Source organism: Carlito syrichta, unplaced genomic scaffold (genome assembly GCF_000164805.1).
Source record: "Carlito syrichta isolate Samal-C Ts95f unplaced genomic scaffold, Tarsius_syrichta-2.0.1 Scaffold289008, whole genome shotgun sequence".
NCBI classification, from domain to species: Eukaryota; Metazoa; Chordata; class Mammalia; order Primates; family Tarsiidae; genus Carlito; species Carlito syrichta.
Genome location: NW_007233104.1, coordinates 59246 through 81201, shown reverse-complemented (window position 1 = coordinate 81201; position 21956 = coordinate 59246). Strand labels below are relative to the sequence as shown.

The window sequence follows — 21956 nt, the reverse complement described above, 5'->3', positions numbered from 1 at the left end:
AATTCCCTAAATCAGTATCCCATATTTGTTACATTTTATGGTTCTGATCCCTTCTGCCAAATCTGGATAATTGCACCCTCAGACTGTGACAAACAAGGCAAAATATGATGCTGAAGTAGGTATGAAGTAATTGGAGCTAAACAGAGGTGCAGTTATAATCCTGTCTAGTAAGGTTCTGCAAGCCTGAACGAACATGTTAAATATACAATTGTTAACTGAAAAACTAAAGCAAGACAGACTTACAGAAAGTCTGATATCCTCCTCATTCTGTAAGCAGATATGACAAAAGGATATGCAGATTGAGAAAGAGGAGTGTGAGTATGAGTGTGAGAGTATGAGAGTGTGAGAGTGTGTGTGTGTTGATATATATACATGTCCACGAAAGCAGTCATGAGAAAAGGACATACAGACTAAGGGGTGTGTGTATGAGTGTGTGTGTGCACGCATGCGCACGTGTGTACACACACTGATGTATATGCATGTCCATGTAAACAGACATGAGAAAAGAATAGAAATGAATATGTGAACTAAGAAAGAGGGATGTGTGTGCGTGCATGTGTTGGTGTGCATATCTGTGTCCTTGTAAGTATACAATTCATATTTATAAGTCTGTATAAGCACATCTGAAAGGTTTTATCTTTATCTAGAGACAGCAAGATATTTTCTTCTCTTAAGTATTTTCTATTTTTTGCTACAAGCATAATCACTAAAATATGAAAACAACAAAAATTGTTTCAAAAATGCTGATAACAAGACTAATTTTCATAAATATAATTAATTTTTCTGTTAATTGGATAAAGGGAAAAAGGTCAAGCCTCTTTATATTGTTATTTTACTAACTGGCAATAGTACATAGAAATAAAATATTTTATTTAAAAAAAATGAAAATCCTAACATTTTTCAATGGTTTCTATCAATTAAAGACAGAAACGCCCTAGAAATGAGTAGGAATAAAACTCTTATTAGGCCTTTACACTGTAAAACAGAACCAGTCTTGAAAGTAACATCACATGACATTCCAGAACTGAAAAAACTCAATGGAATGAAGAAAAATCAAATTAATGAAAGCAAGAAATCCTAAGGAATTTCTAAGAAAATACATGTCTACTGGACAGAGAGGACAACAAGTAGCCTGGGCAGCTGGTTGGAGGTAACACCCTGGGGACCCTGAGCTTCCTGGGCCAGGACACTTCCCCAAACCCTCCATGGGGCTTCTCCACAAGGCTGCAGCTCCAAGAGCACCAAGTCAGAGAAATCCCTTTACTTTGAAGCCCCACAAGGTTCTCTCTATCCCAATGCTCAGTTTTATTTTAATAATAGTATATGCCATGATATTAATGCTTTATTATTATATTTATGCCTATCTTCCCCAATAAGAAAACAGAATAAGGGCACAGGCTTTGTCTGCCCAATTGCCTGGTATCGGCAGGGCCTGGCTGTAGACTATTTATTGACCATAATACTCACCGCATGCTACCTTGTGCTGTTTCTTATCTTTTTTTTTTTTTTTTGGCATTGGAGTCTCACTCCGTTGCCCAGGCTGGAGTGCAGTGGCACACTCACAGCCACCCCAGCATCAACCTGCTGGACTCAGGCGATCCTTCCGCTTCAGCCTTCCAAGTAGCCGGAACTACAGGAGCACGCTACCATGCCCAGCTAATTTTTAAACATTATTGTAGGCATGAGGTTTTGCCACATTGCCCAGGCTGGTCTCAAACCCGTGGGTTAAGGCAATCCTCTCACCTCGGCTGTCTAAAGTGCTGGATTACAGACTTGATCCACTGCGCCCAGCCTGTTTCTTATCTTTTTATGTATAAACAAAAAGCAGTAAGACTGAACATGAATAATTAGAATTCTATTTTCCAAGTCTTAATTCAGACATAATATTATTGTCTGGTTATTCTTCCAAAAATGAAATTTACATTGCTCAAAGCCCTGACACCTCTTGGAAAAAAGACTAGTCATAGATATGCAGGATGATTCTGGAAGTGCCTTTTTATAATTGGGGTGATGCTGAGAAGCCTGGGGCCCAGAGGTCTACTACTACAAGCACTGAAGATCAACAGAACAGGATAAAGTAAAATGCTGACTAGGTGGGACTGGAAGGGCAGGTGATCAGAGTTGGTATCTTAGGGTCCTTGCACTGGCTGAGAAAAAAAGTACAGATAAAGACTAACTTTAAACTTTATTAAATATCACATATTAAATATGCAAAATTTCTAAGGAAACCACAACAAACATAGAAATATAGATAATTACTTCCAAGTTAGCAGAAAGATAATTAAGGGTGCAAGTTAGTAGAAAGATAACTAAAAACTAAAAAGGGTGCAAGAAAAGAAAAACAAATGCAGAAGAGGGACAAATAGAAAGCAAAAATGAGGTGTTAAAAAAATGCAAACAAATCATTATTCACAAAAATATATAAAATAAAGGCTATAGTATAAGATTTTTAAAAATCTAGCTGTAGACTAGTTGTAAGAATTTTTATAAAATTGACCACAATACCAATTCACAAAGCAAGTGGTACGCAGCTCTGGAAGCAATTTCCAAAAGAATCCTAAAAAGGTTTTGTGTTATGAAGTTCTGATCAAAATGAATGCGTAGTCTAATATAACCCAAACGGTTGCCATTTCAGAGGAGTCTACCAACTTATTTTGTAAGCCGGAAGACATTTTTTCCATAGGAAAAAAAATTGGCACCCCTGGCAGACAGGTTCTCAATATAATACAAACATGCAAACCTGCCCCTTCTTGTGTCTTCGGTGTAGCCACTGAGAACCAGAGTCATGAGCTCTATTGGTCAGAATGTCTCTGTGAGTGAGCACAGCCGTGGGGTAGCTCTGGAGTAGACGCAGCTCCTCCAACCAAGTCTGCGTGCAGTGTCTAGGCCTGAGATAGGCACTGCAGCAGGCAGAAACTAGGAAAGTGGGGAAGATGTCTTTCTCTTCACCCCAAGTAAAAAGGGATTTCTTCCTTGGCCTGACAGATAACCTATATTCTCACATGGCACTGGGCAACACAGAACTGGAGAGCAGGGTTATGTATGTGGGACATCGAACAGAAGCAGCTGGTGGAGGAAAGACAAGGTGTATGGAGGGGCCTGGGATACAGGCAAGTCATTCTTATTTAGGCTGAAGTGGACAAGCTGCGAACTACCTGAAGCACCATCACAGACGAGTGTGTGACTGTTAAATAAGGTAGCTATGGTACTTTACAGCTATACTCTGTTTATGGTCACTTACCCATCTGTGCCTTTTGGGGACAGAGTCCACTTATGGCACTCATTAAGTGCTTGCATGAGAACTATGACCATCTGTGCTCTCAGTTCTACAGAGGACAGGACAGGACCTTGCAATGGGTCCACTCAGCAAATATCTGAAGAGCTCCTACTGCATGCCATGCACACTCTATCCTAGGAAAATGGGCCACACAAGACTCCATTCATACAGTCAACAAACAAGAGTGAGACCTTCACAGAATTAAAATAGATTGGTATGCTAGTAAGTGACTGGTTGTTTCTTGGTCTGTACTGAGTAGACAAGGCCTCTCTGAGAAGGGGTGTTTAGGGTAAAATATGAGTGAAAAGCAGGGATAAACCACAGGAGGATGAGGTGAAGGTACACTCACATGGAGGACACAACCAGATGGGCAAGAGCATGGCACACGGGCATGGCCACCAAGTGGCAGGAGAAGAGAAAGCAGGGACGTTGGACCCCATCAGGTAGCATCTGCAAGGTGCACCAGCAGGGTCCAAGGTCAGCTTCATGGGAAGAAGATTCTGCATGAGCAGCACATCTACTTAGCTGGCATGTGCTAGGCACCCTGTACAAGACTGGCCACCTGTGACTATAGCCCAGCACATGGGGCATGCCAAGGCCTGCACTGCAGAAGGAGGGGAAGCGAGCTCCTGCATCTGACAGCTGGTGGTGTATACAGGCACTGTGGTGAGGACAGTGTGGTATACACAGATTTCCAAGGACAGAGGACAGCACCAACATTATGAGCTAAGTCAACGGAAGAGCCATCGCCCTTCAGAGAAACCTTCAGAGAAAGCCAGCTTATAAAGGAAACTATGTCTTCCTCTTCACAGTGGTTACATCTGGGAGCCCACGCCTTCCATACTGTCTGATTCATTCCACGTTATACAAGGTGTATATTTTAGGTTCATATTTCACTCACAGGTCATTAGGTATTTTAGGTGCTCACTCACAGGAAAAGATTCCATCATATATATTACGGGTATTGCTCTTAAAATATCATTTTTAGAAATATTTAAAAATGAATTTATAAAAGTTTATATTATAAATATTCGTCTTTAAGTTGATTAGGCATTCAATAGTAACTACTTATATCTAATCTCTTATGCTGAGTTGCCATTTTGAAAAACAGTTCACACTAAAACACTACCTTTTCCCATATTTTAACTACCTTGACAGATACATTATATCCTCTTTTAAATATACATAATTTTAAGATGTCAATGATTGTACACAGATTCAAGGGCACTGAAAATTAAAAAATTATTTCATCAGATTCAGGTTTGAATTTTATCAGGAAATATCTTCTGATTGCATAAGAGTATATTATCAATAAGTTTACATAAGGAAAAGTATCAGATCTCTAGATCATCCTACCAAAATTGACCACGGTCTTCAAAACAATGTTTCTATGGAAGGATTCCTCACAATTTCTGGCTCCTTTCCCTTTCTTTGTTTAGTTAATCTCTCTCAAGTTGAGAAATATACATTTCAACAAAATCATGTTCTACGAAACCAGATATTTATTTTAATTTTTAAACCTACCTTATGGGAATGATGTAGGAAAAGAGAAGAAGGAATCGAAAAAGATTGCGGTACCATGGGCCTACAAATCCTTGTAATGTTACCATAACAACTGAAAGAGCAACTAAAGCCAAAAATAGCGCCTTCGTCAGCTGGTTGAGTTCAAGGTCCAACAAGCCAACCTGAAAGAAAAAAAACATAAAATTAATGCATGCACAAGCTAACCATAATGTTCCTCATATCATAAATCAGAATACATGATAATGATAACATAGAAACTTACAGATTTTTAAAATTAGCCTTTATCATAATGAAATAGAAAAATGTATGAACTTCACTTTTCTCCTGAAAAACCTCTAACAGACTGAGGCAAAATTTCTGAACATGAGTGATGATCCCCAAAGCATGCAAGCACAATAAACTCAGACACTTCTCTGGAAGGATGATGTCATGATCACCTACCAGGACAAAGTGAGGCAAAGTCATAGGAAAGCCTTGGAAGCCTGCTCAGTGACCTGCCTGAAGCAGAGAGGTTTTTTTGAGAGCAAGAGCATACTTCGCCATGTGCCATGGCAGGAGAGGCCCTGTTTGGGATGTCAGGTGCTCTTCATAATTCCCCCTTGGGGATTACATTCATACTCGGGTCTCCAAGACCAGCATGTATATCTTCCCTGTCAAGAGGCTCTCTGAGAGAACTTCCTCAATGAAGGGGGTAAAGTCATGGCTAGAGTGGTAGCTTGAACTGCAAACTTTTCAATGTGCAAAACCCTATACTTTCAGTCCTACCAGGGAGGCATGCTAACTCCAAACCCCTTTGTGGATCATTCCTCAGCTGAGCAAAGTAGAAAAGTCATCAGTGAGAATCTGTTCCTTTTTTGCTGCCTTCTGTACAGGATCTTGGAAACAGTGAGAACCAGTAGCCCAAACAATTCACTCCGCAAGTTAAGAGAATTCAGTTCTCATGAAGCATGCAGCTTCAATTTCGAGCTCTAGCAATCTCTATGAACTGTTTCTCCTTGCTTAGTTTCATCCCTGAAAGACCACAGTGTAATACAATGGGGTGGGGGGACTGGTGGGAGAACTGGAGCTGCAGGAGGGCTATAGAACCCACAAAGCGAATGGCATGCGGCACAGAAATGAGGTTTCCTTGGATCCTGGATTTCAGCTTGCTCATGTGCTGATTCTGCCAGCTGGCTATGTAACTCTGGGCACGCTGAGCTCCAGTTTTCTTATCTATAGAACAGGATGATCACAGAGTCTTCCTCACAGGACCCTGGGGCTGAATGGGGTCCCATTTCGCACAGTGACATGGTACCTGCCATGCAGGACACCCCAGTGCTGCTGTTGTTACTATTACCCACTTGGACCCACATCTAACTTCTCTGTTTTCTATTTGTGTGACTTAGGGGAACATCCTTAAGTTCTTTAAGTCTATTTTCCTTATCTGTAAATGGTAAAATTTACATTTCACACCATGCACAGAGGTGCCTGGGAGCTCATACAGTGTTCAGTGTAAGAAACCTGCTTGGGTATCACTGGGCCAGCACACAGCATGCATTTAACTTAACCATTTACTTCTGATTCATGTGACATCAACAGAAGACTAAATTTTATTAAGTTAGTTATCCATCTGCCATCTGGATTTCCCCTGAATCTGAAACAATTTTTGAAAAAGAGTACTTAGAAAGCATGATTGCCAAAACCTTGATAAAAACAAATTAAAAGTTTGAGAATTACTGAGCTAACAAATAACTTGGTTTATTTTGTAACGTTCTTTGAAAACCCACAACTTTGGTCAATAGAAAGCTAGCCATTCCCCACAACTCATATATTTAGTTTGTATCTGGATTTGACTAATATTTGATTGACAAACTCTCAAGAGATTATTAGAATCTGTGGTTTAAAAAAAATAAAACTTTGTCAGAAAGTCCATTAAGTGCAGCTATGAAGAACTAATTCAACAAATTAAATGTCTACTAAATTTTGTGTCAAACGCTAAGAAAATAAGCTAATTATGAGATTTTACCTGTAAGAAACAGCCAAGACGAATGCCAGTGATACATGGCATAAAAGAGATTCATAAAATACAAAGTTTTCTCTCCCAAGGAAGCTTACATTTAAATCACGTCTTGCAGCTGACACTCAGCACTACTGCTAGTTCACACTTTATGGTGGAACAGCAGAAATGACAAGGTCCCCAAAGCAACATGCCCAGTATTGTCTGCATGCAGGTTCCCAGTCCAAGCCCAAACTCAAACAGCAATGCGGGGCCTCCTGTGCTGGGTTCTGGCTCACTGCAGTGTCATCTCCCAGCCACTTCCCTGCAAGACTCATAACTAAGGACGCTTGAAACAACCTAAGTATCCATGTTCTGTGGAGGAGTTCTAGGTTCTAGGGTAGCAATACACGAGACTCCTGGCTCCCCGCAGACCCTCCTCTACATTGCAACAGGGCACAACAGTCCTTCTCCAAGAAGCTCCTAAAGACTCATACTCCCAGCTTTAGGCACTGCCCTCTAGTGCACAGCAGTGAAGCCTGCCCAGCCACAGCCAGTGTCCACAGGATGCTTCCCGGCTCCAGCACAGGCTTCTATCTCCTGAGCCAGCAGGCAGTCTAAAAGGAGCTCCCTTTGACCAGCTCCAAGCATCCTGGCACGGCTGCTGCGGAGACTGGGCCTACCCTGAGAACCAGGCAGCTGAGACCACAGCGGCTGATTTATCAGCTCCATTTAGAAAGCAGCACAACAAGGACAAATATCGTGCAGTTTCCGCTACTTCAACTACTACATAGTTTATGCTTGAATTATTGAGAAAAATAGGTTTTTGGATTAAAATGAAGAAAAATTAAGCCAGGGAAGTAGAGCATGTTTCAAAGCCCAGATCTTTTTGCTGTGACAAAGGCGGTCTAAGTTTCAGGCCTCACTGAGGATCAGATGAAGTCATTATTCATTCAGTCAGGGAAAAAAGACTCAATTACCTCAACCTAAAGATGCTATCAATGAATGCAAAGTGCATATTTTACTCTATTCATCCAAATCCCATTAAAAAGTGAAAGGAATGATTTAATCTGGGCTTCCAGAGTTGGTCTTTTTTTGTAATAAAAGAAAGAATCACTGTCTTGCAAAATGCATAACCACTACCTCACACTTTCCCCTGCATCATAGCAGGGAAAGACTGTAAAAGCCAGGACAAAAACACTCAGAAATGAATACAAAGTTTCCTTTGAAGAAATGCCACATCTCAGATGGAAACATTAACAGCAGCCCACTGCACACCGATATGCAGACCATTGACAGCATTCACACCTTTCTCACTGATGAAGACAGATGTGGTCAATTGCTCCACTAGTGAACGTAACTGTTTTGAAGACAACTAACTGTTGTTTTCTCCCAACCCCTTTGATGTGAAGCAGAGCAATAAAAAAGTTTCGCAGAAAAAAAATACACCTTCTCAATAACAGGCTGTCCCTTGCATTCTGAAATTAGGGAGCCTCTTCTGAACTACAATCATCCTTGCTGGAATGGAGCTGGAAGCAAACTATATATAGTGGAATCTTTCTTTCCTTTCCTCCCTTCCTTTCCTTTTTGCCAATTCTAACAAAACAATGAGAAGAAAAGATATATTTAACACTTAAAAAACTTCACTTTCAACCTACAGTTCATCTTTTTTTATTCAATTCTCTGAAACACTGAAAAGTTTCTCCAACTCATCCAAAATACAATCTAGAGTCTTAAAAACTAAAATAAAAACCAGTTAACTTATAAAGTTACAGAATTATAAAGAAGGTGGTAACTTCAGTTCTGATGTGAAATCTTTTCCCTCTTTAGAAAAATTTCTTAAACACCTGGACAGTTTTGATAAACTTTTGCTATGATTGCAAATCTTTTCACCCATCAAATATATCATTAATCACTTGAGTAATTATGACTGTGTTAAGAAAAGGTAAATTAAGTATACTTGGAAGTCATTTCCAACATTTATTGTAATTTTCTATATTAGTAAAGCAAATATTCTTTTACTTGTCATAATATTTGTTTTATTTGAAACAACTGTGATAACAAAATTAAATACGCTACTGGAAATTTTAATCTCCAAGGGAAAACTTGTGCATAATGTCTAAGTCAACCACAATGGTTCTGCAAAGGGGCTGTTCTAGGATAATGAACACAATAATTGCCTGTATAATCTAAAATGCTACTAATGGCAACGATCACAAATCCATTTAGCTCCTCTTTAATTTATGTACCAAGTTTTAAATAGCTAATGGTTCTCAGTAAAATAATGGTTTATACCAACAATAAAGGGTAAATACGGTATTCTCCTGCTTAATCAAGAAAAGATCAGTCAGGTTTTTTTGGTGTTTTTTTTTTTTAAATGAATGCACAGATGAATAAGAATCGAACCTTATCTCCGTAACACAACACCATTCCAATCTATCTCAAAGTAAGACTCTCATAATACTACCAGGTTCCCAAGAAATCAATGTACATGCCTAATCGGAACAAAAACTGAATGTCAGAAAATTGTAAGCCCTTCCAATGATTAAACGAGGTGCCTGCACACCACTCACTGCTGACAGCATTACCCTGGGCTCACAGGGTATGAACACCAAAACACTCTTGCCATCTTTTACAACTGACATGTATTTACTCCTGACACAGAATAGCCAAATAATAAAATGAAAAATTTCAAAGAGCTAATTTACACTCTTGCAGAAAGTTAAATATTATTTTAATTTGTTCTATATTTTCCCTGTGAATCCAGCACAACTTGAAAGAGAGAAAAGCCTGAAATCGAGTACCTAATTAATTCAAGACTACTCTGCATAGGCAGAAGTATAGCTTTGTACATGAAAGACTCCTTAAGGAATACAAAAATACTGCTAATGTTTTTTATCTTTTATCAGCTAACTGTGGATCAGTTCTTCCTCATTCAGAATTTGGACAAAATTAATATAGGGCTAATGCTTTAACCTAACTGAAATTCCTATAGAAACACACTCCTTTTACATATTTCTAAAACAAGTAAGCCCTATATTTCCCACTAGTAAAATCTTAAGAAGCAAGAAAAAAGTAGTTAGCGTTTAAACCTTCATTTGTATTTCTGTATTTCAAATAAATGAAACTCATGCATTAAATAAATCTAAGTCCTAAATCTTACAACAATAACTTTTTCCATTATGAAGTTTAAATTAAAAGTATTCGTTTTTTTTAAAAGTAAAACTATATTGTCATTTTTTCCTTTTTCTTTGGTGTATTTATTTTTTCATTTTTGGATATGAACTACCACGTTCTAAGAGTCTGTGGCACATGCAGGCTGGCCACACTGTTGATGTGTCTGAGCTATTATCGTTTATCGCCTCAGTGGTCTGCGAAATAAGAAGGTTGCTTTCGGCCATTATAGTCTATTGGCTCAATAATCTGTGCTTTAAAAAAATTCCTAAAAAAGTATTAGTATGACATTTCTTAATGTTACAATTCATCACTTTCATTTTTATATTGAAACATTTCAAAGTCTCTACAAGAATATTTCATAGTCGACATTTTTACCTACCAACAAATTTTGCCTGACTATTCTATACTCAGAATTCAAGGAGTTTTTCTTTGCTTATTATATAGTTAATACACAGAATATTTTTCCTTGAATATATAACATCTTTTTTAAAAACATTATATTTCTTTTTTTTTTTTGAGTTGGAGTCTCACTCTGTCACCCAGACTGGAGTGTAGTTGCCGCTCCCGGCCACCGCAGCCTCGACCTGCTGGGCTCCGGTGATCCTTCCGCCTCACCTTCCAAGTAGCCGGAATTACAGGCATGCGCTACCACGCCCAGCTGATTTTTTGATTCATTGTAGAGATGAGGTCTCGATGCCCAGGTGGGTCTCGAACCCGCGGGTTCAGGCAATCCACTCACCTCAGCCTCCCAAAGGCGCAGGATTACAGGCTGAGCCACCGAGTCCGGCTTATATTTCTTTATATAAATAAAAGAGCATTAGTGCCAGGATCAGCTACTCAAGAGTGAAGTCACTTTTGATACCAACATGCTAAACATAATTGGGAGCCAAGGGAGTTCTGAGTAAACATTCACACCTGGTTTATACAAGCTGGAGCCACTCAATTCTCGATGTTGATAACAATGCATACTGTTAGATCATCGTCAGGTGGCCTACAATGAACATGTTGTTAGGGATGAAATTATGACTACAACCTGTAAACATATTACCTGCTAGGTGTGAAGGCAGCAGGACAAAATGCTAGCCTTCCAGATCACTTGAGAATTCTGATACTATCTCTAACATTTCCTAAGACACTATCTAACACCAGAATTTTTTTAAACCATCGTTCATAAAGCCAGAGAGCAGCACATTATCTAAAAACAGATGCATACACACATCTCAGGCTTGCTCCTACAAAACTTTTGTTGATTTCACATGCTTACACAGGACCATGTGGTCCTGCTAGTTATTGTCTGATGGACTTTACTGATATGAGATCCTTTATTAAAGTATAATCAATATATCAAAAGTCAGCAAATATAAAGCAATACAGTGGCTTAAAGACAAGTAATAAGTTAAAAAAGATTTTTAACAATTATTATAAAATGAGTAGTCTGAACTTGTAACAACAAAAATGAACATGTGAAAACAAGCAGAACAATCTAGAAACTATTCAGAAATTTAACTTTTACTGTATGTATACAAATTACTTTACAATCTGGCAGTGAATATTAAATTATAAACCCATAAGTTTTCTAATGTACATTATTCCTGATCTCATTTTACAACTGTCCACATAGTTCACCTGACAAACAGGGACAAAAGGGGAATAAAGTCTAGAAATCACTCTCATCCCAACACCAAGAATGCCATTTGTGTGCACTGCTAGCCTCGTGTCTCATATGTTGGCATGTTGCTGTTTTTATCATCCTGTTTTGCAGCTGGGGAGAAGGTGCAGCATGTGGCGGCATGGCCAGCAGAGGGAGCTCAAGGTCGATGAGCGCGCCTCCCGCATTCCCGAGGGCTGCTCTGGGGAGAGCACAAGGCGAGCTCTAACCAACCAGTTCAGGACATTAAAAGCGCTTGTTTGTTTATTTTTAACAGAAAGAATTATCCTAAATATCTATCCTGTCATGCAGAATTCAGACCAGAATTTACCGACCTGAACATCTTGGATTCTGGGGTATGGAGAGAGTCCCTCAATAAAAATATACCATTACATAAGAAATCCTCTTTAAAGACAGGACATCCAAAACACTGTGGAGAATCCATATACCAGCACAGTGCTGAGGCCTTCTAGAGATTTAGGTCTAAAAACTAAGTTGATACAACTGTAACACGAGCTTACTTAGTGATTGCAAGATCCTGAATATACTTCCCTTTTTTTTGGTTTGGTCTTAACAATGTAAGAAGCTATCAATTTTAAATGGTTTTGCCAAGACCACCCACCAACTTAGAATAATTACTTTAATAACCTAAGCTATCCACTGACACCAGAAACCTCAACATTCAACATCGTTCATATAAGTGAAATTTGAGATCAGGTATTTGGTTTTCAATCTACTCTAATTAAATAAGCAGTTTATTTTGGTAATTTTATATTTATTTTAACAGATATTTTACAAATAGCATCAGCCCATTCTCTAATCCTTACTATACCCATGAGTTTAGGGATAATATTGCTCTTATTGTTTTTAAAAAAACAAAGCAAGTGCAAATCACGCATGGGACCACTGGGCATCAGGGGCCCAGGAACTTGGAATGTTTGATGTTTTAAAGATGTTACTAGACCCATTCTCTTCAGAATATCTTTTTCCCCTAGGAATAATGAAACAGGTTTTTTTTCTTAACAATAACTCCAAGTGGTACTGATATTGTAAAGGAAAGACTCTTAGTAGGAGTCTTGAAACTTAAACAGACTTAGTACGAAAGGGAGACCATGGTTTTCTTGAAAACTATTTAAAATAAGAGTAGTCATTTCCTTTCATCTCTTTAGTCTACTTTTAACAAACCACACTGAAGAGACATTTTCCTCTGCGAAGTATACACAAGTGTCTTTTTATTTTTCCCTGAATGTGGCAAGCTTTAATTTAAATATCTTGGAGGGAGGCTATTCATTTACAAACAATAATTTATAAAATGTATTACTGAACAGAAAATACTCTTGCATTGTACAATAATACTAAGTTTTCAGGTTCTATTAAAACTTGTGAAGGAAATTACTAAATATGTGGTTAGGGCTTCTAATGTCCCAGCATTCTGAAATTCTCCAAGCAAAAGGGCTGTCTTTCCTTCAAGCTTTGAGCTCTTTTTAAAGAGCTAAAAACAAAATAACAAAAAAATGATTATTTGATGCCTTTCTAGTGTTAGAATGTGAGGTACTGAAGGAATGATTCCTGAAAGAGCCTTGGACATGTTGAGCCATAGGTAGTGGAAAAGTCTGGGACTCAGAAGAGACAGCAGACAGACCATTTCTTTTTACAAGAAAAGCCATTACTTGCCAACCCATGTGCTTGGGAGGGCAGGGAACGGCCTCACAGCCCTTCTCCATGGAGCCTGCTTGTTAAGAATTGGGGGTCACTTTCCACCTGTTTATTTTCCTTATACAATTTTAGAAAAGGGAATGGTTACATTTTTATTAGCAAGCAAGATCATTAATTTTATAATTAAAACTTTAATTTCCAACTTACATTCCCCTTATAAGAGGTAATGACACAGATGAGTTTCTACAATAAAGTGAGAAATTTATTTGGTGATCAATTTCAAAATGTTGCTATCTAAATTCTTTCATTGGCATACAAACAAGTATAACACATTTAGCGGTTTGCACACAGCAATTTCCTAAATATTATTAGTTTAAAATGTTTAACAGTTCATATGATAGATAATACAGATATAATAGAGTCCAGAAAGTCTAGTTTCATTAAGGACTACTTCAAATACTAAACACAGCATTTGAAGCTGCTAATTCTAATGAACAGTATCTTAGGAAGAATAAGGAAATGACAATTAGCAAGAAAATTCCTTAATGTTTAATTGCTCAACTGTGGTAGAATTTAGTTAGGTATGTTTTTACCATCTTGATAATGTGCATTTGGCTTTACTACAATTAGCACAGAAGAGAAGAAATATTGCAGGAATATTACAGGTAAATGACACAAGTCCACCTGTGTCAAGTAACATGTCATTCTCTCCTTTGGTGTCTGGGCTTATTGTGTAAATATGCAGGGATTTAGGGACCACCGAAGGTCTCCACCCCATTCTCCAGGTATCTGGCATCTATCACTATGTAAAACCACTCAAGAGCCATTAGCTGTCTTGACAACACATGACTAAGGTATTTGCTGAAATCAAAACTGCAACCACTATTCCATTTCATTCATTAAATTTCCTTGCAATTAAATGCATATCACCTACTTATAATTATTAAGGGTAAGTATAGAATGAGTACAATATTATATATTAAAAACACATGAAGATATGCATGCTGACCAGTGTCTGAAACACCTTGGAATTACTATAATCTTGAATAGTCACTAGATTCTATTTTCTGCCCCACCCACACTTCAGCTTAACTAGCTATATATGCTATGATAATAGATAATCATTTTAATTTTTAAGGAAGCATGGCAGACAAAGAATAACAAAAAAGAGAGAAAATGAAGCAAAGTTATCATACTGGCCTAGTATTTAATTTTGAATCACAAGGCTTTAAATAATCTATGGCTCTTTTGATTTGCATTCTTCTGTTTTATAAAGAAAATGAAATTTGGCAGATTTGCTAAGAAATTTAATGATAAAGGCAATATAGTTAAGTAAACTTTTCATGTTGTTTAATTATCCTTTTATTATTAAAACTGTCTATTTAAGAGGTTTATTACTGGTATCTTGACAAAATTCAAAACTATTTTAAACCATCTAAAATTTTTGTGTTACTCTGTGTCTTCAGAAACATTTTATGAACCATTTCATACTTAATGGCTTGTAAGCAATCCCTAGAGTTGAGAATTGTGTGAAAAGTTTCTCAGATTGACAGATAAAGTGAAAAGGTCTGTATTAATTTCCAAATAAAGAAATGCATGGCGTGGTATCGCACGATGATTATACTCTAAAGTACCAATTAGAACGCATCAGAAACTAGAGCAAGTTGACACTCTACAATAAAGCAAATAATTTCCAGTTGGAGGGGCAGAAAATGTTAATATGCAATGTTCAAGACTACAAGAATCTTTGTAAAAGGAAGTAGCTAATAAGGTTTAATGATGCATGTCAGGAAGCCACAGTATGTAGGGAAACACAGCTGGCTTCATTTTGTAAACTATTTGATATACACATCTTTCTCGTGCGCGGTTATCAGCTGTGCAGTGCCACAGGGGACAGTTTAGACTTCAAATCAGGACATTCTTCTTGTTCTCTAAATTACAAGTAAAATACATTAATATAATATGGTGCTATAGGCTAGTGTCCTGACTAAAGCTTATCAGCTTACAAAAGAGGATTAAAGAAGTCTTCTGTAAAATGTCATGGAAACAATCCTGCCAGCCTAAATAGGCTACACTAAGCATTAAAACCATTAAAACAAATCATAAAACAGACAAAACACTTAGATTTCATGAATTAATAAGCCTCACAAAATGGTCACCATTTTTCATACATCAGGTATTAAAATACAAATTCACCTAAAATGCTTCTGCTGAAAACCCTGGGGGTCCATAGCTGCTCCCTGCCTAGGGTACACATGGGTGCAGAACGGAGACCCATTCTGAAGGCCACATGCATCTTGCTCCCACCATCTCATGAAGAGGGACTCCCACATGCAGGTGACAGCAATTAACAGCAGATGACAGAAGCACTTTGAGTTTGTACCAGATGGCAGCGAAGGGTCACTGAAAGCCAGCAAACCTTCCACAAGGAAACCCTTGTGTTCAGCAACCATCAGACTCAGAAGCTCTTAGAGACAAATTAATTATTCAGCCACCAGAAGACAACTGCTGGGTCACAACACTCATATCAGAACGCTGCTAAAGCACTCAGAGCGCACTTATTTTAAATGTAATTACACGTATTAGCTGTTAAAAACAAGTACACACATAATGACGAAAAGGTTGCCCTGAACTGAAAGAGCTAAAATTCTAGTAATTAGTGAGCTGTCTTATGGCAATATATACTCAACAGGTTCCAACTTTGGATGAATGTTGCTTATAGCTGAGCTAGAGACAGCCACTTTCTAGTTGAGAATCGGTACTGAAAACTAATCAGCATCCTGGCTGATCACTGAGGGCCAAAGTGCTATAGAGATACTGACACCCATCAAGATGAAAGAGCAAAAGCCTTACAATCTCAGGGTGGTTTGACAAAGGTTCTTGCTCAAAAATAAACATAGCAATACTGTAGCCAGGAGGGAATGGGGGGCAAAGGGGAAACAGGTGACAGATGGGCTGTGGCATTTTCACAGGGACCAGCCCTGGAGCTCATCTGTCTACATTCTATGTGGGGGAAAATGCAGTCAAAATACTTGAGATGATAAAAAAAAAAATGCACAACTAATTTACTTTGACAAGATCAGTTCCACATTAAAAACTAATACATAAAATGGCTTAATTTTTGGTTTAAATTTTTAACATATTAATTTATGATTCATTTATCTTTCCCTTATGACCACAGCAACTTACAACTCAATAGCCCTTTTCAATTTCCAAGTGCTTCTGCGTAAGATTGGTTATTGAATGTTACTAACACCATCATATATTACTATTTCTATATTACTAAGAAGGTTGGGTGCTTTGCTAAGAGCACACAGCTCTCTGTCTCCAACTTCAGTTCTTCCTTGGCCTGACACTGCCAACTGCTCAGGTTACAGAGCCCATTGATACATATGGAAATGGTTTTCTTTCATTCTCATTATTAGATATCTTTGGTTTCCATGATCTACTCAAACTTCCATTAGGCTCATGAAATAAAGACTGGTTCAATCTTCTTTATCACAATGCTTTCCTTTACTATTTTTATTTAAATGTGGTAAAACTTGCTCAATTGATATCCACTACTACACCTAGAGACAAGAATGGATTAAAATGACTAAATATTATTATCCAAATGACCTGCCAAGGATGAAAGGACTTAGCAGAGAGGAATATTTATACAGCAATGTAATTAATGAACAAATAACCTCACCTTCCTCTCTGTTTCATTTCAAGTTTTCTACTAGAGGGATGGTCCTCCTGTGCTACAAAAGCAGGTCATGCAGAGAACATTCTTTTCTGAGTGCCAGTTAGTCTGGGTCTTGAAGACCTAGGAAAAGACTGTGCGAGTGTAGCCCTGGGCCTCTGCTGGCCATGGGTAGGGGACACATGCAGAGCGGTCCTCTCCACTCACCTGTGTAGAAATGCCAGGCCCTATAGGAATCGTCTTCTAGACCCCCACCTACATCTGGTGTCTCTTTATCAGTAGCTCTCAGAGTTTCAATATTTGATGCTTAACTGCCCTTACAAAATCATGTTCTCAAGAAAACAGTAGCGTTAGAAACACATTCTTCCCAAAGGATAATCACAGAACTTACAGGAAAAACATTGTAAATGTATTTACTAAAATACATGGCAAGTAAAGTGCCTGGAATAAGGCTGGTTCTCAGATTGCTCTTCAGCAACACCCATGGCAAGTAAGCCTATTTCTCTTCAATGTCCTTTCACCGTAAGCATAGCACAATGGATACTGTGCTAGACGCCAAAGGAATTATTCTCCAAAGGTGATTTTAAAACCCTGAGAGGCACCCTCCTGCATCCCTGTCCTTGTCACGGCAGACTTCCACTGGTGGTGCTAGGACTGCGATTCACTCTGGGGCTTGATTTTACCAGAATGGTCTGTGTACATGTGAGGGTATGCACACAGTGACTGCATAAAACATACTCAATTCAGTTTGTGTTGAAGTTCCTAACTTTTGTTTTAGTTTCATCATGAAGCACTCAATATGAATGGTGAAGCAGTGGAAGGAAGAGAGATGAAGGGGGCGTGGTGGTCTGGGGCAGGACCCTGCTCTCACGTGGGTGCAGTCAGTGCCATGGGTCCGCCATGTCCAGGATACAGCTTGCCCCATATACCTCTCTCGCTTTTAAATTCTTTCAAAATGGCTCACCTAGGATCCAAGCATATCTGTTCTCTGCTGAAACACCACCCTTCCTGCCCTGCTAAGCCCACTGTATTCAGACTCAGGACCAACTTCTAGGCCTTGAAGGCTCTCCTTGAACCTGCCTACCTGAGGCCAGGAGCAGACACATGGTTACTACTTATTTTAATGAGTTGCTTCTTTCTCCTTGTTCTCACTGATATGATAAAAATGCACATATTCTTCCTTTTATCTGACTTTACCTTTAATTCTACCCACTGAATTTGATATCTAAGCAAAAGTGCTCCTGTACAATTGCCTAGTCTGATACTGCAGTTCTTCCCCCTTTTGAAATCCATTCAGTTATAAAAAGGCAGCTCCTTCCACCAGAAGAGCATGCTAGCTCCCGGGCCTTTAGCACTCATTACAAATCACCGCCCCAATTGCAGGAGGGAGAGGAAAGAAATCACACTTGCTGCCTGTCTGCTGTTCAAGTCAGGATAGAGAAAGGAAACATGGAGCCCAAGGCCCAGGGACAGTCAGGGTGCCCACAGTCTGTGTCCCAAGCTGCTGGAGAAAGTGGTGCCTGCTACGACTTGTTGATGGGAGAGCAGAAGGGGCGGAGGTAACCCCTGACCTTGGCCAAACCTCTTAACAGCAGTCACCAGCACACAATTCGGGAGTGTTTAGAGCTGGCTTAATAATGCCTGAGGTGAGCTGATTTCCAGGTCTTCAGAGCCCACAGACATCTCTGTCTGGACAGCTGCAGCCCCCAGTGCTACAAGGCAGGAGCCCCTGATGGCTCCTGGCCTGCACCATCCTTGACCCAAGTTGCTCACAGAAAGACGAGCACTGACCCTCCCATGGCCTCAAGACGATGGCAGCATTCAAACAAACAGTATTATGAAATGCCTGTGGAATTAGTTGCCAACTTTCTCATTAAAAAAAAAAAAAGATCAGTTAGCCAAACAGGATACACATGATAGTGTTTAACAGATGATAGTGTTCAACATCTGATTAGGATCTGTAATTAAAATGCAAAGTACATGAGTTCAACATTTTCACTGGGTAACCAATTAGGAAATAGAATGCTTTACTACTATTTAAAAATAAAAATGCACCATCTAAAATTTTTATTTTTATATTGTGGCAAATAAAATAAGATTTTTAAAAAGACAGCAATTGGGGTTTCCGGTCAGATGGCGACAGCATAGGTGGAATTGTGAGATTCTCTGAACGTGAGTTCACAAAAAGACTTTCACTTTCCTTCCCCCACCCCCCTGCCCACCGTCAGCCGCACCAGTCCGAGGCCCAGGGAACCTTGGTCCCATGCAGGACTGGATATTGCGGCCCGGATACTGCTGTTCCACTATACATGGCCCCCGCCCGCCATGCGGGAATCTCGGCTTCCTCCCCGGTTATATCGTATCACCCAGCGCCAAGCTGTTGGTCACCCAGGGAGGCTCTAGGTGCCCACCCCTCAGAGATACCACCTCCATTTTTGGCTGAAGTACCCTGTGAGGGGCCCAAAGTCACTCTCACTGCTCACCACCTGCCCTTTGGAGCTCTGGGCCCACCCTGGCTTAGGCACCCAGTGAACGACCACATGCTTGTGTAGGGGAACAGCATATCTTAAGGAGGTGCTGATAGGCTGTTCTCAGTTCCAGAGGAAGGAAATCCCAGCTTCCTCCTCCACCCCAGCCTGCTGGTGGCACACCGGATCCAGCGCCCAGCTGTGCAGCTGATCCCTGGTGCCTTGCACCCCACCACAGACCATCATAGTGGATCTCCCAGGGACCCAGATGAGCAAAGAGAAAGGATCCGTGAAAGAGGAGCTGCCCACCTCGGACATTTTACAGGAAGAGACTTGCATAGCCACGCCCACCTACAAGCAGCTTCTACCTCGGTTCCTAAGGTAACTTCGCTAAACAGGAGACAAATCCCCTCCTATACGCTGAATCAGACACAGGCAACTCAGCGTCGCAGAGCTCTCAGGCAGTAGGCTAAAAGAACCCAAGCTGCGAGTAAATCTAGCTGCCTGCAATGAAAGCAAAGGGGAGAGGCTGGAGATCAGAGCTGAAGAGACTTTAGACACTCAGGAAAGATTTCAGAGCTAGTCTGATTTCTTATTTTGACTTGATTTTATCATTTTGACTGTTTGTTTTTCTCACTTTTTTGTTTGCTTTTATACTTAGACTATCTGTTTGTGTTGGGGAAAACGCATCAAAGGCATGATTTTACTGGACTACCTTTGTGTGGTTACTGGTATGCTTTAGGGAATTTTGCTTGGTGTCTTTTTCACTTCTCTCTGGCCTTGTGTCTCTTTTTCACCTGTTAGTTGATTTGTATGTCTGTTTTCCCTCTCACTCGTCTCTCTTTCTAACTTCCTATTGACCCCACCTTCCTACATTATTTTTCTCTTTCGTACCTCATTTTATTCCAGGGACCAAACCTACAACCCACTGCACAGATTATAAGGCAGTGGGAAATAGGTTCCAGTGTGTGTATACACATGTTGGTGGATCCTGGAATCAGCAGATAGATTCTGAAACACAGCAACCCCCTCAAGTAAACCTTAAAACTGCAAAAAGTACAGCCCAAAGCCCACAATGCAGCCTCAAAGTGAACAAAGTCAGAGGACCCTCATAAGGAAGAACAGGAGATTGCACAAGTGAAGCAAAAGCAACCCAACCTTCCCTGAAAAACAGAATTAAAGAAGGGGAGGGAAAGGGGGAGAGAGAAAAATCTACACAAATGAAGAAAAACCAAAAGAAGAATATAGATCTCTCCCAGACCCCTGGGAGGGCAGACACTGAGAAAATTGACTTCGGAATGCAAACAATGAAGAGCCCCCAAAATGACTGGTCTCAAACTACAAACCTAGATATCAAGACATTAATGGAGAGATTAAAAAGAATTGGGGAAAGACAAGAAGCAACTAGGAAGGAGTTGCTAACTGGGATAACAGTAATGAAGAATACTGTGAATGAAATAAATAACAAATTGATAAGCATGGAAAGCAGAATTAGCCAAGCAGAAGAAAGAATCTCAGAGCTTGAGGACCAAAATATAGAACCCAACTTTTAAAAACACAGAAAACAGGCTTAAAAAGACAGAACAAAACCTTCAAGAGATGAGCGATTACTTTAAGAGAAAGAACCTGAGAGTAACTGGCCTTCCTGAAATAGAAAGAGAAACAGAAACCACCTTGGAACAAACATTCCATGAGATTATTGAAGAAAACTTCCCTTATCTTATCAGTGATGCAAAAATTCACACACAAGAGATTCAGAGAACCCTTGCAAGACAACAATTGAAAAGACCAACTCCCAGACACATAATAATTTGCCTAAACAAAGTAGGTATAAAAGAAAAAATCCTAAAGGCAGCAAGAGAAAAAGGCCAGATTACCTACCATGGAAGACCAATTAGAACAGCAGCAGATTTATCTACAGAAACCCTGCAGGCTAGGAGAGCTTGGAGCCCTATCTTCAAAGTCCTAAAAGATAAACAATTTCAACCAAGAATAACCTACCCAGCCAAGCTAAGCTTCATCAGCAAGGGAGAATTAAAATCTTTCCCAGATATCCAATCCCTAAGAATTTACACTGCCACCAGACCACCTCTACATGAAACACTTAAGGAAGTACTAAACACAGAAGAAATGGAAAAAAGAACAACGTTCTTCACAAGAGTACAGGAAAAAGAATAAAATACACATGAACCAACCCCAAAACCAAAAGAAAGACAAAAAACCAAGAGGAACAACAACAACAACTCTATAAGAACTCTATGATGGGGACCAACTCTCACATTTCAATAATTAGCCTGAATGTGAATGGACTAAATGCACCACTGAAAAGAGATAGAATGGCAAAATGGATAAAATATCACCAGGCAACAATATACTGCCTTCAGGAGACCCATCTCACTAGAAAGGACACGCACAGACTCAAAGTAAAAGAATGGGAAACAAATTTTCAGGCGAATGGAACACAAAAGAAAGGAGGAGTCACAATCCTAATTTCAGACAAAATACCATTTAAGCTATCAAAAATTAAAAAAGATACAGAAGGCTAC

At 39.4% G+C, this 21956-nt stretch overlaps 1 protein-coding gene across 1 annotated transcript in view; it reads right to left on the bottom strand.

The window, feature by feature from the left end:
* Positions 1-21956, bottom strand: part of LOC103256181 (probable phospholipid-transporting ATPase IIB) — a gene marked incomplete at its 5' end in the record, with an annotated part of 83399 nt that overhangs the window by 20296 nt on the left and 41147 nt on the right. Inside the window, one exon of the mRNA XM_021710449.1 lies at positions 4802-4962. Within this exon, the coding sequence (XP_021566124.1) occupies positions 4802-4962 (161 nt within the window). The remainder of the gene's footprint in view (positions 1-4801; positions 4963-21956) is intronic.